The sequence below is a fragment of the Carcharhinus amblyrhynchos genome, chromosome 4 (genome assembly GCF_965287045.1).
Source record: "Carcharhinus amblyrhynchos chromosome 4, sCarAmb.v2.hapA, whole genome shotgun sequence".
NCBI lineage: Eukaryota > Metazoa > Chordata > Chondrichthyes > Carcharhiniformes > Carcharhinidae > Carcharhinus > Carcharhinus amblyrhynchos.
This window is the reverse complement of record NC_137327.1, coordinates 101,152,919-101,179,110: the sequence shown is the minus strand read 5'-3', so window position 1 is coordinate 101,179,110 and position 26,192 is coordinate 101,152,919. Positions and strand designations below refer to the sequence as shown.

The window sequence follows — 26,192 nt, the reverse complement described above, 5'->3', positions numbered from 1 at the left end:
ACAATGAAAGGTTTTGATGAAGTGGGCACAAAGAATGTTTCCACTTCCGGGGAGAGCATAACCAGAGGCCATCAATATGAAATTGTCACCAAGAACTCCAACAGAGAATTCAGAAGAAACATCTTTACCCAAAGAGTGGTGAGAAAATGGGCGGCACAGTGGCTAGCACTGCTGCTTCATAGCACCAGGAACTTGGGTTCAATTCCAGCAATGGGTGATACTGTGGAGTTTGCACATTCTCCCCATGTTTCTGTGAGTTTCCTCCCACAGTCCAAAAAAGTGCAGGTTAGGTAATTGGTCATGTTAAGTTGCCTCTTGGGTGTCTCAAATAAGTGTGTTGGTTTGGGAGATGAGTGGGGTAAATAAGTGGGATTAAGAGATAGGGCCTGGGTTAGATGCTCTGTTAGGAGAGTTGGTGCGGACTCAAGTGGCCAAATGGCCTCCTTTGCACTGTAGGGATTCTGTTGAAGTGAATAGCATTTAAGAGCAGGTTAGACAAGCATATGAGAAAAGACTATAGAGAGTTAGGAGTTACACTGATCAATTTGGGTGAAAAAGTTTGGAGCGCTGAGTGCAGCATAAATGCCAGCATGGACTGATTAGATCGATGGCTGTTTCTATGCTGAATATTTTATATAACCCTACTAATAATTATACAAAGATAATTCAGAATATCATAACAGGGTTTTCTATTCCTCTCTTGTCTTTTTTGCATGTATGAGAGACTGAGGCTGGGCTGCTTACAGTTAGCTGTTTCTTCCTTCAATTTTAACTAAATTTTGGCAAGCTTGGCTGATAGCAGCAGTAAAGCAAGGTCATAGAGTTCAAGAAAGATTGGAGAGAAGTCAGCAGCCTCGAAATTGCAACTCAGACTTGCAGAGCAAGAAGGAAAGGAAAATCCAGCAAGCAGTTGGCCTTGCAGTGGAGCAGCTATCCATCTGAGTGAAGGTGAGACATAATGTCAAAGAGGAGGTGACACAGCCAAGGGATAAGTAGAAAGACAAACGCAGATGTCCAAGATGAAGCATGATTCATCGCACCTCAGCATTCAGGATTCCAAACAGCACCAGAATGGTCACTAATACCATCATTCTCAGAGTTTAGCAAATTTTCTCAATTTAATAGGTTTGAAAGACACAAGGATATTTGTTTTAATATTCAAACATTGTTTGGGCTATTCAAAATAGCTTTACCTATTAACAAAATAGAACTGTGAGGTCTGATTTATTGTTTGTCTTTGCTTTTATTTTTCTCCCCTACTTGAATCCAGACTAATGTCATTGAGTTGGCAGGGTTAGGAATAAATCTGATCTATTCTTTGGTTGATCCAGTTGAAGACAAATTATAACAGCACCAGCAGGGATGCTTCCAGTGAGATGGTACACAAATAACATGCTCCAGACCTTCGCTATTGCAAACTCATTGCAGGCATGAACCATGTCACACTGTGAGATTCACAATTTTGTTTATAAAAGAAGGTTGAAAGCTGTTTAAAACACCTTTGGAACATGGATAAATATGAGCAAATACTTTCAGATTCTCAATCTTCATGGATTATCTTTGTGTGAAAAGAGCAGGACTCGCAGGATATTCATTCTCATTACATGGTCTACATTCCAAGTCCAGTACAACATGATCAATGTGTGGTGCATAAGACTTCACATGCTCAATATGCAAGATGTTTGTCCGCCATGGCTTTTTATGGAGAGTTTCCAATAAATTCTTAATCCTTAATGCCACTGACTCTGCCCAAGTTTGCCATTCCAGATAAGTAAATGTCCTCTTTTCAAAAGGTGTCCCGCAGTTTGTTTTAACTTTTAACCTGTTGTCGGGTCCCTCACACCTCGAGTTGAGTATGCTTTCTTCAGCAGCACCATTTTTAAATGAATATGTGAATGCTGGAATTGTAGAGTCAGTGCTGCTCTTAGTCCTCTCAGTGCACGAAGCTGGGAGCATTGCCGTTAAACTTGGTTGCTGTTCTTTACAAGGACCTCCATCAAGATTCTTCCTGTCAAAGGCTGCATCTCTGTTCTCAGCATATAGACTGATATTATGGTGAACGTGGAGAATTCCTCCTCTGTCCTCTCTCAACAATTGGCATGCTATAGGCCATCCCTCTTCTGAACTTGGAATGAGTCCCAAATTCACTCGGTCTGCCAGATTGTGTAAAAGGAGCTGAAAACACAAAACAGTTGTTATGAATTTATAGCCAATTTCAAACATCTCATTATATATGAAAGTTAGAATCAAAATCTTCATCAAGCTGTTCTAACCCACCTACAGTATCAGTCTTGGGAGCCAAAACAGATACCTGGGAACAGATCGGTTTTCTATTTTTATGAGTCCAGGTGCCTACTAAAAGGGGAGGAAAACTATGCTGCAGAAAATAAGAGGTATATATGAAACCTCTGGTTAAGCTGTTGTGATAAGTGTTGGGGCCATAAAAATATATTTGAATTGATCTGCCTAATGTTATACAGTTGCAGTACTGTATTCTTGCTGAAATTATGGCACTAATATTAATCAAGAGGCAACCTTTGAGCAATGGGCAGAACTTTACAGGAGGACAGACTCTTCATCCACCAAGAAGTAAAGTCAGCCAGAAGCCAACTCACTCTGTGCAAGCCTGCCCCACTGTCAAAGCATGCTGTGCCCAGGCTAAATTAATTACAGTGGGACTTCTGTCCCTGACTTGGAAAGAAGCCCTACCATCGGGAGCTGCCAGTGAATTGGATTGGCCAGTGCCTTCATCATTCCCTGGTCATGCCAGAACTCAGTGATGGGTACTTGCTGGGACTGCGGGAACAAGGCCAAAAAAGACCAGAGCAGCAACCGAAAATGTAAGGGCTAGGGTTTTAGAATGTGGAGGGATCCTAAAAGCCTGAGAGAAGGGTGGGGTCTGGCTCTGTTGGGCACGTGGCCCAGGAGGAAGGCATCTTGGGGTATTGCCCCTGATACGCACAGAGCAACCCCTGAATGAGGTGCTCCCAACCCCTCAGCCCACCTCTCCCCTTCTTTGTTCATGTTCATATAAATGCCTGCCTACTTCCACCCAACTGCCCATGCCAGCTGTATTATGGTGCATATTATAGGCAGTATATTATTCAGGTCTATAGCCTTGCTATCAAGTCTAACTAACCTTTAATTATTTGTTTGAATATGGCAGATTGCTGATTTCAACACTGGCCCACCTTGCGTATTATGGGTGTACGGTTGGGGGGTGAACAGGAAGGTGGGGAGCTGGTCAGCTGAGAACTCTTACATGCCCCCTGCCAAAAACATGCCCAGCAGGGGCATGTAAAATCCAGTCAATACATGCAATTACAACCTAGAAGTCAACTCAATGGTTTGAATCTGCCATCGCAACTCAACTGAAGCAAACAATTTTGACTTCAGAGTTTTGTGTCTTCAAGCTATGCAGCAGGCATTTACGTGGCATAATCTCAATGGTATTTAGGGAGATAATCCACAGGTAGAAACTGGTGGTATTCACGATGGTTGGCGCATATAGAGCAAGGAAAATACCAAGATTTAATGATGTATCACTGGAATTAATGCTGACTCCAGTCAGGAGCAGGAAAGACATACTTTTCCCAATAATGGAAATAACAAAACTGCAGCTCACTTAAACTGATTGAAGGTGGCTGAAGAGGTGAGCAGTAGGAGCAGTCTTGGATGCTGTAGAAGTGGTTTAATGACCGAATCAAGTCAGGAATAGTAAGTATATTTGCTGCTTGAACTTTTTCAGTGATTGAATTGTTGAGATTTTCTCCTGTCTCACAGCACCAAATGCACTAAATACTATTGAAACTTATTTTTCACCTTGCTTTTGTATAACTTTTATGTCTTCAAAAAAAAAGGGTTCATCTATACATGGTACACAAAATTGTATTTTTTTTCCCCACAGATCACCTACAGTACCCTCGTGAACCATAGGTTGGGAACCACTGCCCTAGGTGAAACTTCATGACATTAGGATATCCTTGGCAGCAATGTTAGCATTTGGTCTGCCGAAGATGCTCAAATTTAATCCTCCTCCTCTACAATTGCCACCCTCATCATAACCTGACTCATTAACTTTGTTATCCTCCTCAGTCTGCAATCCTTACTGCTTTGCAATGCTGTGCACACCCTCACTACAGAGTACTAAAGATCTTCCTTAGATCTTCTAGGTGTAACCAGGCTCCTGAGGCTTTCTTGGTATTGGCATTGGCATTGGCTTTCTTGATAACACAACTGGTGGTCAGGTGATTCATGAACCTGTGCCTCACTGAACAGATTTTCAGAGGCGTCATGAGCAAATTGGAAAGAGGTATATCCCTTTTCTTCTATGCCACAGCTTTCTCCAACTCAAAATTCCATCTTAATTCCAACTTCACAATAACACCAATGCTTTTCTACAATGCCAGTATAATGCTTCCATGTCTCGCACAACTAACTGTATGGCCTATGTGACTGAGATTGACAATATGTTCAAAATAGTCAACAATTTTGGTACTGAATAAGGGACCTTTACAATCTGCAGAGAAAACAAACTTTTATATCCATCAGTCCTGGTTGCTGAGGTCCAGTTATATAAGAGTTTGAACCAACTCTCACCATCAGTTTTGACATTAATTAGCAAATCCTTTGCAGAAAACATAATGTCTTTTGTATACTGTAGTGAGATTGAAATGTCACAGTTAAAGTTATTTCTTCATCTATGACAATGTAAAAATGTTTAGCATTGTGAAATTGTACTTTTTATATACTGCAAAAGAAATTTACAAAAATAATGCATTGTTACACAAACTCAATGGTTGGACATTAGGCATTCTACAGGATAATCAGAGTAAAAGACAGTATTATTCTCATGTTGCTGTGGTGACTCCTAAAAAAAATGCAACTATCAAGTGTGAAGTAACTATTACAGAATGTAACTGCAAGGGACAGTGAAATTACTGTTAAAGGAGACAGAGATTCTAATCATGAGAGTTAGGAATAATCCTTGCATCTCTTTAATGTTGATCTTTCTTTCCTCCTCTCTATCCCCTACATTCAAACTTGTAGCAATTCCTCATGGGTTTTGAAAGCACAAGTTGCAGCTCACAACTAGTCTGAAATTTGGTTAGGCACATCAACATCAAAGCTAGGAGTGGATGTACTTGAGGATCCCTGCAGCTGGGTTTCACTTAAGTGTTTAGACAGGAACTTAAAACATAGAACAAAAGATACAATTGAGTCTACCAGTTCACTCATTCCATAAACCATGTATAAACTACCTATCATTTACTTCTTACACCCAACAAATCTGCTCAAAGAATATCTATGTATTACCTCTGAGCACCAAAAGGCAAAGTTAAAAGTATCACGTCACTATCTTACTCCTAGTGATTAATGCTGACCTACAGTTCATTAAACAATATTTTATCCTGTTTCCAACCAGATATTTATGCAACTGAACTCCTGTTTTCTTAGATATATGCTCTACGCTTATAGGAAATATATTTCATCTTTCACATGTTAAATCTAAATGCATACCTTCCAATCTGAGCTGATAGTCTTAAATCAAATCATCTATATACATCACCTATGCATCAAATTTTAAATCACAGAAATCATAGAAACCCTACAGTACAGAAAGAGGCCATTCAGCCCATTGAGTCTGCACCGACCACAATCCCACCCAGGCCCTACCCCTATATCCCTTCATATTTTACCCAATAATCCCTCTAACCTAGACATTTCAGGACATTTAGGGGCAAGTTAAGCATGGCCAATTAACCTAACCCGCACATCTTTGGACTGTGGGAGGAAACCGGAGCACCCGGAGGAAACCCATGCAGACACGACGAAAATGTGCAAACTCCACACAGACAGTGACCTAAGCCGGGAATCGAACCCAGGTCCCTGGAGCTGTGAAGCAACAGTGCTAACCACTGTGCTATTGTGTCGCCCAAAGACAAAACTACACCTGTAAACTACAAAGTTTAGGATGCAGTTTTGGAAAAGACATCCATTAACTTTATCCTTGGGGTAAATGATTCCTCAAGATTTATCCTGCAGTGACTGCCCAATTACAGAAAAACCTGTAAGATTTGAAGAGAAGGCCATCGCTGAGAAACAGTCGGCATGTCAGACAGTACCTGCCGGTTGTCACCTTCGTGAATCCTACAGCGATGTGACATTTTGTTCAATTCCAGATTCTTTACTAATGCACCAACTGCATGTGGGTTCCATTCACAGGCATGGACAAATGCTGCACCCGCATGCATTAAAAATGGTAATGTAAAATAACCGATACCTGCAGAGGTAGAGGGACATTTTCATTATCAGCCACATTTGTATTAAATTAATGAGATAAAATTATTCACACATATCATTCACAAAGTATGAAGTTATTTTAATATAACTTATATTTTTGATATTGGCAGACTCCATGTATGATTTCCTTTCTGATTTTCATAACACAAAGTTACGTTTCAATTGAAACAGTCTTATCTAGAGTCCCACATTATGAGACTGAGTACACTTCAATGACTACTGTTTAAAGTACTTAATGGCTATAGAAGAATTTTGGAATGCTGAGATTGTGAAAGGTGCTATAGGAATGCCATACTGCTGAGGCAAATTGCTCTTCTGAGGCTGAGTCACCAAAGAGCTGATTTACACAGGCACTTGTCAGCAGTAGTATCTGAATGGCAATACAAAGACAAGACAGATTGCCATTGGTAATGGCATATGTCACTTGTTTTGTATCCAGCCACTGAATCTCCTGTTGAGGAGTTATAAACAGAGATTTCAAAACAACTGCATGTGTTAGTGCACTGGAAACAGAAAGGCAGCAACTATTCTATTCTCCAATCATGACCAGTCCCACTTTCAGCACTAAAGAAAAATGAAACTAAGCAAATAATTTGATTTTTCTAATGGTCTGAACATTATGTGAAACTGCATGAATTTCTTACCTAATGATAGTAAGGGGAAACTGGAGAGGGCAGGATTTGTACAATAAACAGCAAACATCAGAAATACCCACACATAGTATATATACACAAGTAAAACCTCTTTTGAGTTAAGGCTATCATTTCCTGGAGTTCACATCCAACATTTTTGTTAAATAAATGTCATCAGGGACACTCTTAAGAAGATTCACTGATGGTGCAGGAGCTCAATTAACATAATATGCTTAAAAGGGCACTTTAAACTGTATTTGTACCAATGTTAATTAAACTCTGAAGTGAAGAGCAAAATAGAATTTTGCCAAGCGAATGCCAACTGCATAAATGAATTGGTAAACTAAATATTGTTTTCCTTCAAATTACTAGTAATATTGCAGAAAAAGATACTTTCAGTCTTTACAAGCAGTAAGACATTATACGATCATATAGTACAGAGACCTTTTGGCCCATGTGTCCATGCCAGTAACCCTCAATGTTACCTGCGTATAGGTCTACAACCACTTCCCCTGTGCAGTCAAGAGAACTGATCCGAAGTTTCTCTGTGATATTTCCTGAGGAGAACATGCATTTGGTGACATCAAATGTGTACCTGGCAAGAGAATATGAGGAACACGACAGTATTAGGGGTACAGCTACACCAATTTTACGTGATTTGAATCATCACTTTAAGAGGCAGAATTATTTTCAGAAAATAATATAATGTATATCCCCACATATCATGAAGCACATGTAACATCAGAGGCAGCATCCAAATCACTTGGCCTGGAAAAGCCACCAAGTTGCAGCAATGTAGAAAATGACTCCAGACAGAGCCATCACTCCAACCAGCAGCCATCATTGCAATATTGTTATGGTGCAGAAGGAGGCCATTTGGCCCACTATGTCTGCACTGATTCTCCAAATGAGCATTATGACTTAATGCCATTCCCTTGCCTTTTCTCTGTACCACTGTACATTGTTTCTATTTAAATAAACATCTAATGCCCTCTTGAATGCCTCGATTGCATCCAAGACCCAAACCACTTACTGTGTGAAAAAATCTTTTCTTGTATCACAGATGCTTCTTTTGCAAATCACTTTAAATCCATGCCATTTCATTCTTGATCCTTTTGTGAGCAGGAACAGTTTTTCCCTAACTACTCTGTCCAATCCCCTCAAGGCTTTTAGCATCTATTAAATATATTGCGTTGCCTTGCTCTAATGTTAAGGATGGTGCCCCTTGTTGTAGACTGACCCAGCAGAAGAGATGGTCTTTCTTCATCCAACTTCATTAATCATTTTAAAAGCCACAATTAAGTCACCCCGTAATCTTCTATATTCAGGGACATGCAAGCTTCATATATACACAATTTCTTCATAATTTATTCATTTTAGTTCCATTGTCATAATCCTTCAACCATCATGACAAATTATTTTTTCTGATTGGTCATTGCCAATTGGAATCGAAACCTCAGTGACAGATTTTCATTTTTCCCTGCCTTCCCATTAATCTTTAGCGCTTAGTTCCTTTGGAGAATCCACAGAAAGGATAATTGTTAAGAGGAAGTACCAGGACATGGCATCTAGATAGGGAACAGCTTTGCTGTTAAGTGATGAATGATTGGAGTTAGCTGCACTGGTGTCCAGAACTGAAGGACAATAAGATGGTAGGCTGAGCTTAGAAGAAGTTGCAGAGATAGAGTGGGGAAAAAGCCATGGGGGAATTGGTAAACAGAATATAGCTTATAGGCCTCTGTATTTCAGAAGTGGGTAATAAGTCTGCAGCCTAGAATCCACAGATCTTAACCTCTTCACTCCATCATAGGGTGTTGAGCACCCCTCAATTGGCACCCCTCCTTGCCCGCGGCCTTCCCAGGGTGCCTCAATGACCTTCAGTTCTACCGGTGAGGCCAATATGACTGTTCCCCGTTCATGGGGAGCGAGTTTTTTCCCCACTGGAGAGAATCTCTCCCTGCGAGGCTGCAAACGCAAGCAAGCCTGTATAATTGAGCACCAGGCTCGCTACTACTATGTAAATCATCAGTAAAAGAAATTTAAATAATTTATTTGTTCAGCTAAAAATGGGCAAGAGGCTGACAGATCTGGAAAACCAGCTCCCATAACATCACACGAGCTGAGCAATTGGGCGTGATGCTGATTTCTCGGCTCTCACGCAATCTACCGGCTTGCTCGGCCCATCAATGGGCAGAGTGAACCAGTAAAATTCTGCCTAATGTTTCAGGTTGCGCACCCAGGCTGAAATATTAACCCTGTTTCTCTCTCAGGTCCTGCTGTGTGTTTTCAGCATTTTCTGTTTTTAATTTAGTCATGAATGATGGTGGATCATTAAACAATTGGAGGAGAAGGGCGGAGGTTATAGTGGATGCCTTGGTGGTTATTTTCCAGACGTCGCTGGATTCCGGGGAAGTGCCGGAAGATTGGAAAACGGCTAATGTTACGCCGTTGTTTAAGAAGGGTGCCAGGCAAAAGGCGGGGAATTATAGGCCGGTTAGTTTAACGTCTGTGGTAGGTAAAATGTTAGAATCCGTCATTAAGGAGGAAATTGCGAGGCATCTTGAAGGGAATTGCTTGATAGGGCGGACGCAACACGGTTTCATTAAAGGGAAGTCGTGTCTGACAAATTTACTGGAGTTCTATGAGGATGTGTCTAGGGCAGTGGATAGAGGAGAGCCGGTGGATGTGGTCTTTCTGGATTTTCAGAAGGCGTTTGACAAGGTACCTCACAAGAGGTTATTGCAGAAGGTCAGGGGACATGGAGTTGGGGGTAGGGTGTTAGCATGGATAGAGGATTGGTTGTCAAATAGGAGGCAGAGAGTGGGGGTCAATGGGTGCTATTCGGATTGGCGGTTGGTGACTAGTGGGGTGCCCCAGGGGTCGGTGCTGGGGCCTCAGCTATTTACCATTTATATAGATGATCTGGAGGAGGGAACCGAGTGCAGGGTGTCGAAATTTGCTGATGACACCAAGATTGGGGGAAAGGCAAATTGTGCGGAGGGTGTGGAGAGTCTGCAGAAGGATCTAGATAGGCTGGGCGAATGGGCCAGGAAATGGCAAATGGAATTTAATGTTGGCAAGTGTGAGGTGGTCCACTTTGGTAGGAAGAATGGTAGGAAGGACTATTACTTACGTGGCGAAAAACTGCAGCAGGCGACGGTGCAGAGGGACCTCGGGGTCCTTGTGCATGAGTCACAAAAACCCAGCTTGCAGGTGCAGCAGGTGGTCAGGAAGGCGAATGGGATGCTGGCCTTCATAGCGAGGGGGATTGAATATAAAAGTAGGGAGGTCTTGCTGCAGCTGTATAGGGCATTGGTGAGGCCGCAGCTGGAGTACTGTGTGCAGTTTTGGGCGCCGCACCTGCGCAAGGATATTTTGGCCCTGGAGGGAGTGCAGAGGAGGTTTACTAGGCTGATACCGGAGTTGAGGGGATTGAGCTATGAGGAGAGGCTGAATAAACTAGGCTTGTACTCGTTAGAGTTTAGAAGAATGAGGGGAGATCTCATTGAGACGTATAAGATGATGAATGGGATGGATAGGATAGAGGTGGAGAGACTCTTCCCGCTCAAAAAAGACAGTAGGACTAGGGGGCACAGCCTCAAGATAAAGGGGAGGCGGTTTAGAACGGAGTTGAGGAGGAACTTCTTCACTCAAAGGGTGGTGAATCTCTGGAATTCTCTGCCCGTTGAAGTGGTGGAGGCTGTCTCGCTAAATATTTTTAAGAAGCAGGTTGATGGGTTCTTGATAAGAGAGGGGATTAAGGGTTATGGGGAGAGGGCGGGAAAGTGGAACTGAGCCACAACAGATCAGCCATGATCTTATTGAATGGCGGGGCAGGCTCGAAGGGCTAGATGGCCTACTCCTGCTCCTATTTCTTATGTTCTTATGTTCATCCCCAGTGATGGAGGAACCCAGCACATCAATGCAAAACACAGGGTTGAAGTATTTGTGACCATCCTCATCCAGAAACATGGAGTAGAAGATCCATCCCAGTCTCCTTATGAGACCCACAGTATTGTAGATACCAGTATTCAGCCAATTTGATTCACTTCATATGACATCACAAAACTACTAAATTAATATTCCGGCTGCAGTGCTGATAACTTGTGCTCAGAACTACTGTGCTCCAGCCAATAAAGCTGCAGCACCAGTATCCACCTAATAAAGTGAAAAATATAACTTGGCATAAAAAAAGGACAAATCTAAACAGCCAGTTACTATACCATCAGCCTACTCTCAATCATCATCAGAGTGATAGAAGGTGTTGTTCACAGTGTATCAAGCAACATTTGTTCATTGATGCTCAATTTAGGTTTAGCAAGAACTTTAAAACCAAATTAAAACTTTGGTTCACACATAGACAAAGAAGCTAAATTCCAGCTGTGAGGTAAGAATGGTGGCTCTTGACATCAAGGCAGCATTTGATAAGGTTTTGCATCAAGGAGCCCTGGAAGATTGAAGTGAAATGGAATTGGGGGAAAACTCTCCACTGCTTGAGTCACACCTAGCACAAAAGAAGAATGCCTGATTGTTGGAGATCAATCATCTCAGACTAAGGATATACCAATGCAGGAATTTCTTGATCTCTATTCATAGCCTGCCCTGAAAGACACAGGAGATGAATTTGGTCAACATGCCAGCATCCCCTAGCCAATCAGCAGTCGACTTTTCACTGCACCCAATCTACTTTCCACTGAAGTTCATAATGATGGTTCAGATTCTTTTTGGAAATTGTTTCCTGGTCCAATGGTCACTTTTACTTGGTTTGAAATTAACATGGCAAACATCTCCCATATCAATGAATATTGATAACTGGTATGTTGAAAAATTAATCAGTGATTTACTATGAGCCAGGCTGCTAGCATAGATCATTTTCACTTCCCCAGCTGTGATATAGAAATCAAAGGAATGTCACCTTAAATCTGTATCCTGTCTCTGTGAAGTACAAGACGTTATGCTGAACACAATTACGAATGCCTGTTTACTTTGATGGGAAAAATTTAGTACTCATACGTAAAGATCATCACTGTCAGGCACTTTGCACCCATTAGGCTGTGGATACAATGAACTTTTAAGGTTTTTGAAAGTTGGGTTGTAATTTAAGTCTATTCATTCTGCTCTCACCTGATGCCATTGTCAATGTGGTGAACCCAGGCATCATGCCCCAGCAGTAACGTCACCTTTGGAGTCCGACAGCCATCAGCAGAAACTCTGCCGGCTTTTGCAATACGTTTCACTTTGAGTGCATTAGCAACCACCATCCATACTTCTGGTTCTGCAACATGACAAGTAACAAAGATAAAACTAGGACGTTTTTATAGTTAATTTAGTTGTGTACCAAGGATGAATAAAATTAAGTTTGTGATTTTCATGTTACTCAACTAATTTTGCTTTCTTTTCAGCCTCCCCATGTGATGGATCATTCTGCAGCAAAGAGAAAGAGTACAAAGAGACTTGGGACGGCATATTGGCACAGTGGTTAGCACTGATGGCTCAATGCACCAAGGACTCGGGTTCGATTCCCAGCTTGGGTCACTGTCTGTGCAGAGTCTGTATGGTCTCCCCCTGTCTGCATGGGTTTCCTCCAGATGCTCCAGTTTCCTCCCACAGTCCGAAAGACATGTTGGTTAGGTGCATTGGTCATGCTAAATTCCCCCTCAGTGTACTTGAACAGGTGCCAGAGTGTGGCGACTAGGGGAGTTTCAAGTAACTTCATTGCAGTGTTAATGTAAGCCTACTTGTGACACTAATAAATGAACTAAACTTTAAACTTTACCCAATTTTATTTTCTCTGTATGTTCTGCCAGACTTCCATCATCTGGATTAAACTCTGGCCTTTTCAATAACACAATACAAGTATTTTTAAACATCTATCATGCCCAGTACAGACATTAAAATATTACATTTTAAGCTATTTTAAAAAAATTTACACAAAAATTTTAAGATGGCTGACAACAGGTCATTGACTTTGGCATTATCAACTCAGACAGAAGTGAAACTCAAGCAAATACCTCATTAAAATATGAACAATCTTAACCACTTGTGAAACTCACAGGTCTTTTTGTCAAGGATAAACTGTAAACCGAACAAAACTATGACAAAGTAGCTGATTGGTTATCCTGGACTATAGAGTGATGACAACTCTCTCTAATCATGAATGGCATTCAGAGGGTAATATGAATTGAATGGGTCACTCAGTAAGACAAACTCTGATGAAGGGTCATCCTGACTCAAAATGTTGACTCTATTCTCTCTTCACACATGCTGTCAGACTAGCTGAGATTTTCCAGCTTTTCTGTTTTTGCTTCAGATTCCAGCATAAGCAGTATTTTGCCTTTATTTGAGATGACCTTGGATTTCTCAAAAGCTCTCAATTATGAAGGGCCAGAACACAGGATGTGAAGAACAACAACCCACTAATCTTTTTTGGAAGAAAGATTTTGAACCAGTAATTAGTCATATGATTTAAAACAGACATTTAAAAAAAAACACAGCAAAAGCTGTTAAAATCAGAAACATCATCTGAAAAGCCATCAAGCTAGCTGTAAGACAATGTAAGCCAAGCTAAAACATGAAATAAGGAGAAGGAATCTCCTCCTAAACTATTCCAACTTCAAGTTCACTTGAGAACCAGCCTCCTGGAAATTCAACACTTTAACATTCATTAATGGGATGTGGGCCTAGGCCAGCATTACTACCCATCCCTAATTGCCCTTGAGAAGATGGTGGCAAGCTGCCATCTTGAACTGCTGCAGTCCCTGGGCATTGGTGGATGCTCTTTGCTGAAATGGTGAGTGAATGAATTGAGGTGGATGGAAAATATAGCAAGTTAGCAAGGAGATAATCCAGAGGAAAAACACAGCCACAGCCTTAGAACCAAGGTTAATTTATGCTGCAATATTCTCTACATTCTATGCCTCAAATCTTACCCAATGTTTTCCAGATATCTGCCTGGAATGCATTTTCATTCAGAACAATCATGTCGCCATGCCGCTTCCATATTTGAGGCAGGTCATGAGTCAGTTGGTCATTCCACAGCAGTCCATTAAGCTTCACCAACTTAAAAAGCTCCTCCTGTAGTCGCTGGTGGCATGATTTTACTGATGACTTCTTAGATGATATTGGATTCTGAAAGGTTAAGAAGCAGTACTGAGAGAAAAGCAGTTGCCAGTAACAATTGATTATAGGAGATACATACAAAATAGAAGTGAAATTACTGAAAGAGGTTAGTTATTTATTGCAACCGAATTGATTGCTGTCCACTAAGTGGGAAATTGATTAAAGATTATCACCACAGCCATATTTCCATGCCTTCATTCATGCTGCTTTGCTGTTTAACTAATGCTCTATTCAATAGAGGGGGTCGGTTTAGTTCAGTTGGCTGGACAGCTGGTTCATAATACAGATTGATGCCAACAGCATGTTTCAATTCCTGTACCAACTGAGGTGAATCATGAAGACCCTGACTTCTCAACGTTGCCCCTCATCTGAGGTGTGGTGATCCTCGCGTTAAATCACCACCAGTCAGCTCTCCCTTACGGTCATCTGCAATTATGGTAACTTTACCTTTGTTAAAAAAAGAACACGCGCCGTCATGTCAGATATGTTTTCACCCCTTTACTCTGGAAGCCAGTGATTCTCATCTGGGTACAATTCCATCATTTTCGGCAACAGCCCATTGTAATTTTTCATGTGTGAGCCCAGGTAGACAACACCAACTGATAGTCAACTATTGAGGGCATCACAATTAGCCGAGCCCATTCATATTCTCATCTGACTTTCTTATATATGATCAATTTCCAGCAAGACGTTGTGGGTACAAATCAGGAGTTGAAAGAGTTCCTCGCCCATCATTGTTGAGAATAATTGCAGGAACTCAGTTACTACCCTAACTGTGATCAGATAACACAACTCAGAGTAAGACTGAACTCATCCATATGAGTTAGTGACAAACTACGTTTACTTAATGAGTCACTGAAAGAAGTAAGAGTATGTAGTGACAAGGAAGGTGAACAAAATTTTATTCATGGCAAGTGAAGTGATGTTTCCCACTACAGTCTACTACAACAACAGCTCCAGACTTAGAATATTTGCATGTTGAAACTCATTGAAACATTATATTTTTATTCTGAACAAATCAAGTTAATGCTGTTACATATATGATGCAATAGTGCTGAGCAGGAACTAAATCGCCCACTTTTCACCAATTTGCTTTACAAACTTTGTACATATACGGGCTACAATGTGTATGCTAGTGCATTTATTGTATACTGTTCATAAATATATCTTGCTTAAATTATTTCTCAAAGCAAACTGTCAATGACATGCTAGTTCCTTGCTTTTCCAACCCTTTGCCATTCCAGCATTGTGTGAAAATTCAAATAGTTAAGCTGTTGGTGTGCCAGTGGGTAGGAAATCCTACCTTCATTTGTGTGAAAGTGCAGGTACTTCCTGGAGCCACAATATCACACAGGTTGAGAAGGTGGAGCTGACTGAGTTTTCTGCAAAGCACAGGCAAAGCCACTGAGCCATCGGGTTGCTTCTGGAGGCGATAGGCTGAGTCTAGAATGCCATTTGTTTCTAAATACTTTCTGTTAGGAGGAAAGAAAAGTAAATAATATTGTCTTCTGTAGTCAGGGTGAAAGAAGATTATAGATTTGATGGGCTAACAGCACTTTGCAATTCTTGACATTTAATGGGTCTTTTTTAAATCTGACGGTCAATTCAAATAATCTATCGATTTTCTTTGTCCCAATGAGTCCCATCTTGTCGTCAAATATTGTTCAAAGAATAATCAGCCAGGTGTCAAAATATGACACATGAGCAAGGCCATTGAAAAATTGCAGGAGACGCAGCAAAAACTGCATGAATTTCTTTTCTTTCTTGCAGGGACAGATTAGGGCACTGTGGGGATATTTTGGCTCTGTTGCTATAAATCTACTTGTTAAATTGATTCATTGAGTTTTTTCCTCTTTTATCCTTTCTCCACTGTTACGTCATGCTGGCACTCAAGTTTATTCTGCACCTCATTTCTTGACTCTCTTCCCCATTCCCCCTTCTCAGTCCTTCCCCTATGCATTCCTTTCAAGAGATCAGAAGTACTCCTGAAGCAGCAACGTTGATCGGCAGGAACTGAGAAGGAGAAATCAGAAAATGGAGTCAGTGGATATTCACTAAGAATATGGACATACATTTCTAGATTCCATGCTGAAAACATCAATAGAAACTATTTATTTCATAACAAGAGAATAAACATGTTTAAAAGTGAAATTTGAGGCATATTTGTTAACTATAGATATACATTTTTCCACAGATTCACATTAAAGAAGATGGGGTTGATCAATCCTGTGTAGATTATCTATATTGGGACTTATGGAAATTATGTTTATTTATTTTTCTAATTTTTCAACTCAAATTTATGTGGTTTCTCTGTAAATTACTCCGCTTAGTATCCATTTGCTCAGCCACAGACTGATCTGGATGAATTAAGGTGCCATATGTCTTGGTCAAGGAGGGAAAAGAATTGGAGAGAAATTATGAGCAACACTTTCTTGAAGCATCTTTTCTTTTAAACACTGGAGTTAAGATATTCCTATTTCTCTGGAAGTTATTCTTGTGAACAGTCTGGATGAATCATCCCTGGTTTAAAGAGCAATCCTTTTAATGAACTTCAACAAATGGAAGTTTCAGACAATCAACGGTTAACTGCAAAAACAATTGGGAAAGTAAAGGGTAGTTCAAGGAAGAGCCACATAAATATTGTTAGATGTAAACCATTGTGTATTATTGGAGAAATTCTAACAATTGCTATTAACTACAGGGGAAAAAAATAAATAAATAATTATCTTTAAGTCTTTTTCCCTTTTGATAATCATGAAATTCTCACACTTATAAAACTGTTTGATGCCTCACCTGTATTGTTGTGCGAACTGAGCCTGAGTCACAATTGCAGAAACTTCCATCTGCATTCTCAGTCTTCTATAATTATTATCTGAAAAAACATTTGAATATAAGATAATTACTTATCTCTAATTTAGCATATAATGATAATTATTGTTGAGAAGGATTTATAGATAACTCCTAACTATCCCTTTGAGACGTGGTGGCACAGTGGTTAGCGCTGCTGTTTCACAGTGCCAGAGTCCTGGGTTTGATTCTGGGTTTGGGTGACTGCCTGTACATTCTCCCCATGTCTATGTGGGTTTCCTTCCACAGTCTGAAAGTCATACTGGTTAGGAGCATTGACCATGCTAAATTCTTCTTCAGTGTATCTGAACAGGCCCCGGAGTGTGGCGACTGGGGAATTTTCACAGTAACTTCATTGCAGTGTTAATGTAAGCCTTTTAGTGACATTAATAAATAAACTCCTAACTATCCCTCAATGAAGAGCACATGCGGTCAAGCACAATATGAAATATTTGTGCAAATACATAATTAAGGAATCAACAATGGATGTGCCAACAAAAATCTCTTAAGCAGAGTTTTGAACATCAGGACTTTAGTTCCAACAGTGACTGAAGGAATGCAGTTTTCTTCCCAGAATGTAAGGAAGTTTGGAACCAAGTAGGGAAGAGGATGCATGGTTCTAGGTGTAATCTGGAGAACAATAATGCATAGTTTGATGCCTGTGGAAAAAATACACTATGTCCATTGTGTATTTCCTCATCATCAGAATTACCAATGTTAAGGAAATATTAGGAATGAGTTTTAAGAGCAAAAAGAGTGACAAAGATCAAAGATATATTTGAAAACACGGAGCAGTATTTGGGTTGCCAGCTGCGATTAAATAATTCCTGGAGGTTTTATCACATGATTTATCCCCATGCTCCAGCCATTTGTTGGCCAATAAATCCATCTTTGTGACACACAGCTTCCAACACCAATTAGAAAGCAAAAAGAGTCAATACCCAATTGGATGATACTGTCAGTCAAACAGCCTTTTATTTCCCATTTGCAATATTTTTATAGCAGGTAAAGAGAAATGTTCAAAGAAAATGACAAAAACTATCTTTTTTTAATAACCTGATGGTGCCTCTCCAGGAGCACACAGCAGTGTCCTGGAGCTTGATCTTCAATTTTGAGAGACTCCAAGCCAATCCTAGAGGGTCAGCAACCCAACCAATGCGTTCTTTTAAATGAATCTCAACCAAACCAAAACTAAGTTTGATAGCTTGCCAATTGTTAGGAAGTGTGCTTATTCCATCTAAAGTTTCTTAAGCAAATATGCAAGTTACCTAAATCGCCCAGGCACCTAAATCCCAATTTTGGGTCTTTAGTCTTAAAAGTGTACTTGGAAATAAGCTGTTGATTGTTGGCTGTGCAATATGGGACTGTGGTATAGCCGCATCAGTACTGAGACCCAAATCAGAATAAGCCAGGATTCCTAAACCAGGCGTTGAAAAGGAAAATAAAATCAAGCGTGCCTGTTTTTAATTTATTGACAGGCAAATCTCTCATTGTCCTGTCAAACATTTATCTTGAAACACCATTAAATAAATACTTGTTGCACATAAATTGGCCTCTCTGGCTGAAATGCAAAATTACGAAAGCAAAATACTGCAGAAGCTAAAAACTTGAAATGCTAACTATCATTCTCTCCCTCTACAGATGCTTCCTGACCCACTGAGTTTTTCAGCATTTTGTTCATTTTTATTTCAATAATAATTGATTGGTTGTGATGTGCTTTGGAACATTCTGAGATTAAGACAGATGCAATGTAAATTTAAGTTCTTCCTTTGGCAATGATTTAAAAATACAAATCTGCGGTGATCAGGTAAGGACGGTGACAATAAATGGAGGAGTGCAGGAAGAACTGCCATAATCCCAGCACAATTACATCTTCAAGGATCATCCAGACGTGAAACATTGGCTCTATGCTGTCTGCACACATACTATCAGACCTGCTGAGATTTTCCAGCATTTTCTGCTTTTGTTTCCAGCATCCGCAGTGTTTTGTTTTTAATATATTTTATTTGATTTATTGTCACATGTATTGGGATGTAGTGAAAAGTATTGTTTCTTGCTACACAGACAAAGCACACCGTTCAGAGTGCATAGGGGAAAAGGAAAGGAGAGGTGCAGAATGTAGCGATACAATCATAGCTACGGTGTAGAGAAAGATCAACTTAATGTAAGCAGGTCCATTCAAAAGTCTGATGGCAGGAGGGAAGAAGCTGTTCTTGAGTCGGTTGGTACGTGGCCTCAGACTTTTTGCATCTTCAGGCCATTCATCAAACTAGTCCTACAGAAAAATAATCTTCTTACCTATGAAAAGCCTAGATGAACAAGTATGCAGCAGGGGTACTGGGACACAACATTTATTCCATGAGCTGACTGACATTACAGCCCAGGCTTGTAAAGTCCGCAGTTCATTCTCTGCAGGTTCACGCTCAAACCCCCCAAGCCAACGCCGGAAAACTCTAACCTGATCTTAACACCGCCTAACTTGGGTCTCGTTTCTTGCCACTGTCGTTTGTCTTTGAACCGATTTTTTTTTGACACGAACGGATAACAGAATCCGAGGCCCGGATCCAGCGGCCGGCGGAACCTTTGAGCTCGCTCCACCGGCGGACTGGTTATCGGGCCGGTTTCCGGTCTGCCGCCGGTGAGCGGTAGCTATGGCGAGCTTGGTGCGGGACCCGGCGATTGACCGCTCGCTCCGCTCCGTGTTCGGTAAGAACCCCACAGTGAGGGGAGGAGAGGAAGGAAGCTGTTCGGATCGGCCAGTGGGAAATTTCGGCGATGGTTGGAGATGTCGGGGGCCGGCCGTGGGCTGATGGGGGGCGGGTAGAGGGGGTGTTTGGTCGAGAGTCCTGCTGCATGTTGATGCGCGGGCCTGAGGGCAACTGCTTGTAATCATGGTCAGTGTGCACTCCCACACAGCTTGGGTCAAGAAATATAAGGAGTTTGCATGTTTTGTTAAGAAATAGGGGCTCAGAGGTACTAATTGTATCCCCTGAAAAGCGGGTAGCCCCTACTGCCCCAATATATGAATCCAAGTGTTGTTGGGGTGATCAAGTTTAATGAAAATAAATAAAAGTGGAAATGTTGAAAACATGCAGTACATCCTCTAGCACACAGAGAAAAAAAGATGCTTTAGGTTTCAGTTCTGGTCCGTCCAAAGGATGAATGGATGAATTTCTCTTAAGACATTTTTATATCTTGTATCTTGTTACAAAGCAGACCCTATTTTCACCCTCAACCTGGTGTGTAACTTCCTGTATAGGCATCAGATAGTCAGGAGAGGAAAGCCGAATCGGTTATCCCCCGACTCAGAAATACTGAGGTCATTTCGATCACTGTCCTGGCAAAAAGATAGCTGAGCATAGATCGCAAATGAACCGTCCAAAATTCTGTGATTCTGGCTTCCTGGTCACTGTTGGAAACCAATTCAATCATATGGTTTTTGGAGCTGACCAGTCATGAAAAGTTCTTTGCCACCTTTCTCATTTTGTTTTTCCAATACTTAAGCTTAAGCGATAGTGTAGAAATCCGGTGAAGGTACATTAGCATTACTATAGAGCACAACTCAAAAACTAATAAAGTGAAATTAAAACTGAATATTGATTTCTAAATTGATTTGAAATCCTCCCTCTATTATGCCTTTTCATTTGCAGTTGGGAATATTCCATATGAAGCCACAGAAGAACAGTTGAAGGACATTTTCTCTGAAGTTGGGCCAGTGTTGAGTTTCAGGTATCTTCCTCGTGACAATGTATAGTTGGCTGCTGTCACATTCCCACACTGCACCTTTATGAACAATACGTTGGAAGTGTAAAATTCCTGAAAAGGTGTCCTGTTCTCAGGATTCTTTCTTCCGGTGGAGGTTTTACTTTTGAGATCATTTAACTTGCCTGCCATCATTCTCCTAGTAAAAATATCTACAATTGACCTTAAAGAAAAAAAATGCAGAGACCTGACCGTTCAGAAAAGAGATCATGAGCACAATAATTTTAGGGTACAGTTATTCATGTCACAGGATGTTTTCCCTGCCTTCGACTGGAAGTATTTTGTGAATCAAAATCTTGTCTCTCTGATGCCTTTAAATGCTATAACAAAATATTGACACAGCACTTTCACAGACTCAGGATATCACACAGTGCTTCACAGATAATAAATTACTTTAAAACATAGTTGCTGTTACATAGGTCAATGCTTCAATCAATTTGACTATTGCACGATTCCACAAACAGCAAATAATAGAAGTGACAAGTTATTAAGTTATAAGGAACAAAGAAAATTACAGCACAGGAACAGGCACTTCGGCCCTCTGAGCCTGCATCGACCATGCTGCCTGACTGAATTAAAGTACCCTATCCTTTGGGGGATCATATCCCTCTATTCTGATCCTTTTCATGTATTTGTTAAGATGCCCCTTAAAAGTCACTATCGTATCTGCTTCCACTACCTCCCCGGCAGCGAGTTCCAGATATCCACCACCCTCTGTGTAAAAAAAAACTTGCCTCGTACATCTGGTTTAAACCTTGCACCTTACACCTATAATCCCTAGTAATTGACCCTTCCACCCTGGGAAAAAGCTGACTATCCACTCTGTCCATGCTCTTCATAATCTTGTAGACCTCTATCAGGTCGCCCCACAACCTCCGTCATTCCAGTGAGAACAAACCAAGATTTGCCAACCTCTCCTCATAGCTAATGCCCTCCGTGCTTGGCAACATTCTGATAAATCTTTTCTGTACCCTCTCCAAAGCCGCCACAGCCTTCTGGTAGTGTGGTGACCAGAATTGAACACTATATTCCAAGTGTGGCCTAACTAAAGTTCTATAAATCTGCAACATGACTTGCCAATTTTTAAAATTAATGTCCTGGCCAACGAAGGCAAACATGCCGTATGCCTTCTTGACTACCTTCTGCAACTGCGTTGCTATTTTCAGTGACCTGTGTACCTGTACACCCAGATCCCTCTGCCTATCAATACTCTTAAGGGTTCTGCCATATACTATATAGTTTCTATCTGTATTTGACTTTACAAAATGCATTACCTCACATTTGTCCGGATTAAACTCCATCTGCCATTTCTCTGCCCAAGACGCCAACCGATCTCTATCCTGCTGTATCCTCTGATGGTCCTCATTGCTGTCCGCAAATCCACCAACTACTTACTAATCCACTTACTAATCAAACCAGCTACATTTTCCTCTAAGTCATTTATATATATCACAAACAGCAAAGGTCCCAGTACTGAGGAATGCCACTTGTCATAGCCCTCCATTCAGAAACGCATCCTTCCACTGCTACCCTCTGTCTTCTACGACTGAAACACAGTAAAAAGTCTGACAACACCAGGTTTTAGTCCAACCTATTTATTTGATAATATACTCACTAGCTTTCGGGGTTACCCCCTTCGTCAGGTGAATGGAGAGTTCTGGCCTCAGACAGAGCATATAAAGCACAGACAGTTTAGAGATTACTGTTTGTGCTTTATATGCTCTGTCTGAGGCCAGAACTCTCCATTCACCTGACGAAGGGGGTAACCCCGAAAGCTAGTGAGTATATTATCAAATAAATAGGTTGGACTAAAACCTGGTGTTGTCAGACTTTTTACTGTGTTTACGCCAGTCCAACGCCGGCATACCCACATCATTCTACGACTGAGCCATTTCTAAATCCATCTTGCCATCTCACCTCTGATCCCGTGCGACTTCACTTTCTGCACCAGTTTGCCCTGAGGAACCTTGTCAAAGGCCTTACTGAAATTCATGTAGACAGCATCCACTGCCCTACCCTAATCAATGATCTTCGTCACTTCCTTGAAAAACTCGATCAAGTTAGCGAGACATGACCTGCCCTTCACAAAACCATGTTGCCTGTCACTAATATGTCCAATTATTTCCTAGTGGGAGTAAATCCTGTCTCGAAGAATTCTCTCCAATAATTTCCCTATCACTAACATAAGGCTCACTGGTCTGTAATTACTTGGATTATTCTCGCTACACTTCTTAAACAAAGAAACAACATTGGTTATTCTCCAATCCTCTGGGAACTCCCCTGTAGTCATGATGTAGAGATGCCGGCATTGGACTGGGGTAAGCACAGTAAGAAGTCTCACAGCGCCAGGTTTAAGTCCAACCAGTTTATTTGATAGTAATCCCACAAGCTTTCAGAAACAGTGTTCCTTCTATGATTCTGAAGGAACACCGTTTCGGGAAAACTTGCGGGATTAGTATCAAATAAACTGGTTGGACTTAAACCTGATGTTGTGAGACTTCTTACTGTACTTCCCCTGTAGTCAGTGAGGGAAAACAAATTTCTCTCTCAAGGTCCCCAGCAATTTCATCCCTCATCTCTCTCAGTATTCTGGGGTATATCCCATCAGATCCTGGGGACTTGTCTACCTTAATGTTTCTCAAAAATCTCAATATCACCTTTTTGATCTCAACGTGACTGAAACTATTTGCACACCCTTTCCCAGACTCATCATCCACCAGGTCCTTCTCTTTGATGAATACTGATGCAAAGTACTCATTTAATACCTTGCCCATTTCCTCTGGTTCCACTCATAGATTCCCTCCCCTGTCCTTGAGTGGGTCACCCCTCTCCCTGGCTACCCTCTTGCTCTTTATATATGTATAAAAAGCCTTGGGATTTTTCTTAATCCTGCTGGCCAGTGATTTTTTGTGAGCCTTTTTAGCCCTCCGTACTCTTTGCTTAAGTTTCTTTCTACTTTCCTCGTATTCCACACTTGCTTCATGTATTCCCAGCTGTCCAAACTTTGACAAATGCTTCCTTTTTCTCTTTGACTAGGCTCACAACATCTCTCGTTATCCAAGGTTCCCAAAACTTGCCATATTTTCCCTTTATCCTTATAGAATGTACCAGTCCTGAATCCCTATCAACTTACACTTGAAAGTCTCCCACATGTGAGATTTTGATTTGTCCTCAAACTTCTGTCCCCAATCTACATGCTTCAGTTCCTGTCTAATATTGTTGTAATTAGCCTTTTCCCAATTTAGCACTTTAACTTGAGGGCTACACTTATAATTATCCATCAGTACCTTAAAGCTTACTGAATTGTGATCACTGTTCTTGAACTGCTCCCCTACTGAAACATCGACCACCTGGCCAGACTCATTCCCCAATACTAAGTCCGGTATGACCCCTTCCTTAGTTGGATCAACTACACACTGTTTCAAGAAGCCTTCCTGGACGTTCCTTACAAACTCTGCCCCTATCACTAAGTGAGTTCCAGTCAATATAAGGGAAGTTATTAAAATCTCCCACCGCAACAGCATGGCTCAGAGTTAAACCACTGTTTAGTTCTTTAATTTATACAACACTTTCATATGCTCAGGATATCACAAGTGCTTCACTGTTAATAATTTATATTTAAAATGTAGCCACTGTTACGTAGGCCAATTGCTCTTACTGAAGATCTGTTGGAATTTTGAGCCTTGCAATTCTGATCTTTAAAAGAGACACATTAGCTTTACAGGGTGACAAAGTGGTTAGCACTGCTGCCTCTTAGCGCGAGGGACCCAAGTCCAGTTCCAGCCTTGGTGGAGTTTGGACGTCCTCATGTCTGCATGGGTTTCCTCCCATGGTCCAAAGATGTGCAGGTTAGGAGGACTGGCCATGATAAACGTGCAGGGTTACAGGGAGAGGACGGTTTTAGGGTGCTCTTTCGGAGAGTCAGTGCAGACTCGATGGGCCAAATGTCCCTTTCTCTTTGTAGGGATTCTATGTATTTATAACTTCTATCCAGAAACACAGAAAAATGTAGCATTATTGAAATTATAATTGATTGCAATATATCTGAATTAGATGTAAAGTCTTACAAGTTATCCTGAGTAGTTTGACAAATGAAAAATTTTCAGTAAGAGATTGCAGCTGATGGACCATTGCTGCACTAAAAATGTAAAAATGATAATTTAATTAATATACCTCTCATTGTTAAACTTTCTGAAGTGGGGTATATAACATGACTCATAAGAACATAAGAAATAGGAACAGGAGTAGGCCATCTAGCCCTTCGAGCCTGCCCCGCCATTCAATAAGATCATGGCTGATCTGTCGTGGCTCAGTTCCACATTCCCGCCCTCTCCCCCATAACCCTTAATCCCCTCTCTTATCAAAAACGAGGTACAGTGAAAGAATTAATGGTGAAATTTCTTATTGCAGCATAACCATCAAAAGAATAACCAGCACGCTATTTACTTGGCTTGAAACGTGCATTTGATGGTTCCCAGAAAATAGTCAGTAATATGCTGCTTAGAGAATATGAAATGCAGTACAAAATATATAATAATTGAAAGAAAGGTTTGTTAGCTTACAGCATGACTTGATGAGAACACCATCATCTTAGAAAAAGTTGTGGAATAAAGCACATGACCTAGACTGATTGTTTTTTGGAAGTTGTGAGGGAGTGCTGCATGTTACGGTGAAAGTTAAAGAAAATCCCTGTCCACCTGTTGTGGATATGAATGATCCCATAGGATTTCTTAAAAAAAAGGCAGGGAATTTTTCCATTAACTTGTTTACGTTTACATTTTTTTATTGATATTGTCTGAAATATTGAGTGATCATTAATCTCATTTCATTGCCACTTAGTGTGCAAATGATGTATAAGTTAGATGGATTAGCCATGGTAAATAAGCAGAGTTACAGGGATAGGATGGAGATGAGTCTTTGCTCTGAGCATGTGTTATACTGTGTTCGTAAGTAACTGTACTTGAAAAATATTTCTCTCTCCCTTTCCTAACTTGTACTGTATTAATGGAGATGCCTCGTGATATTCTTCAAAGCCCATATTAGGGGTTCATCTCCCTGTCTCCAATTTATTTTCTGGTCATGATATGCCATTTGTTAGTTTTGTTATCTTTTATTGTAGGCTTGTGTATGACAGAGAAACGGGTAAACCCAAAGGATATGGCTTCTGTGAATATCAGGATCAGGAGACTGCGCTCAGTGCCATGCGCAATCTTAATGGGAGGGAATTTAATGGAAGAGCACTGCGTGTGGACAATGCTGCTAGTGAGAAAAATAAAGAAGAGCTCAAAAGTGAGTATGAATTCATGACACACCAGTTATTCTGCTTCTTGTCTATTGCAAAGTCACATCCTTTAGTGATAAACATTTGGATTTTGCATTTTTATGAAAAACATGTTTTGATGTCTTCCACCACACATTGTGGCACATGTAAACTAGGTCTTGAAAACCCACATGTGAATACTTGGATTGTAAAAGAAACTGACAAATTGAATACAAGTCAATTCAATTATGTTTGTAAAGAACCTTGTG

General features: G+C 40.8%; 2 protein-coding genes across 4 annotated transcripts in view; one reads left to right on the top strand and one right to left on the bottom strand.

Moving 5' to 3' along the window:
• Positions 1–968: 968 nt before the first annotated feature.
• tyw2 (tRNA wybutosine-synthesizing protein 2) lies at positions 969–16,920 on the bottom strand. Its single transcript, XM_080188239.1, has 7 exons — positions 16,848–16,920; positions 15,358–15,526; positions 13,865–14,063; positions 12,060–12,210; positions 7,421–7,530; positions 6,126–6,283; positions 969–2,175 (listed from the first exon to the last, which is right to left on the bottom strand). The coding sequence occupies exons 1-7, from the start codon at positions 16,901–16,903 to the stop codon at positions 1,555–1,557; spliced, it is 1,464 nt and encodes a 487-aa protein (XP_080044365.1). The 5' UTR covers positions 16,904–16,920; the 3' UTR covers positions 969–1,554.
• Positions 16,921–19,501: 2,581 nt separating this feature from the next.
• The window catches only part of cstf2 (cleavage stimulation factor, 3' pre-RNA, subunit 2), a 65,623-nt gene continuing 58,932 nt past the window's right edge, over positions 19,502–26,192 (top strand). For all 3 annotated transcript variants that reach the window (XM_080187680.1, XM_080187682.1, XM_080187679.1), the window contains exons 1-3: positions 19,502–19,607; positions 20,552–20,630; positions 25,783–25,952. In XM_080187680.1, the coding sequence (XP_080043806.1) occupies positions 19,553–19,607; positions 20,552–20,630; positions 25,783–25,952 (304 nt within the window). In that variant the 5' untranslated portion in view covers positions 19,502–19,552. The remainder of the gene's footprint in view (positions 19,608–20,551; positions 20,631–25,782; positions 25,953–26,192) is intronic.

Bases quoted from the DNA above. Each gene is read 5' to 3' on its own strand.
- tyw2 (XM_080188239.1), bottom strand. From the start codon at position 16,903: ATGCAGATGGAAGTTTCTGCAATTGTGACTCAGGCTCAGTTCGCACAA. The intron at 14,064-15,357 runs GTAGGATTTCCT...TTAACCTTTCAG, and splicing joins GCACTTTCACACAAATGAAG to AATCCAATATCATCTAAGAA. The intron at 12,211-13,864 runs GTAAGATTTGAG...GTCATGTTGCAG, and splicing joins AGATATCTGGAAAACATTGG to AACCAGAAGTATGGATGGTG.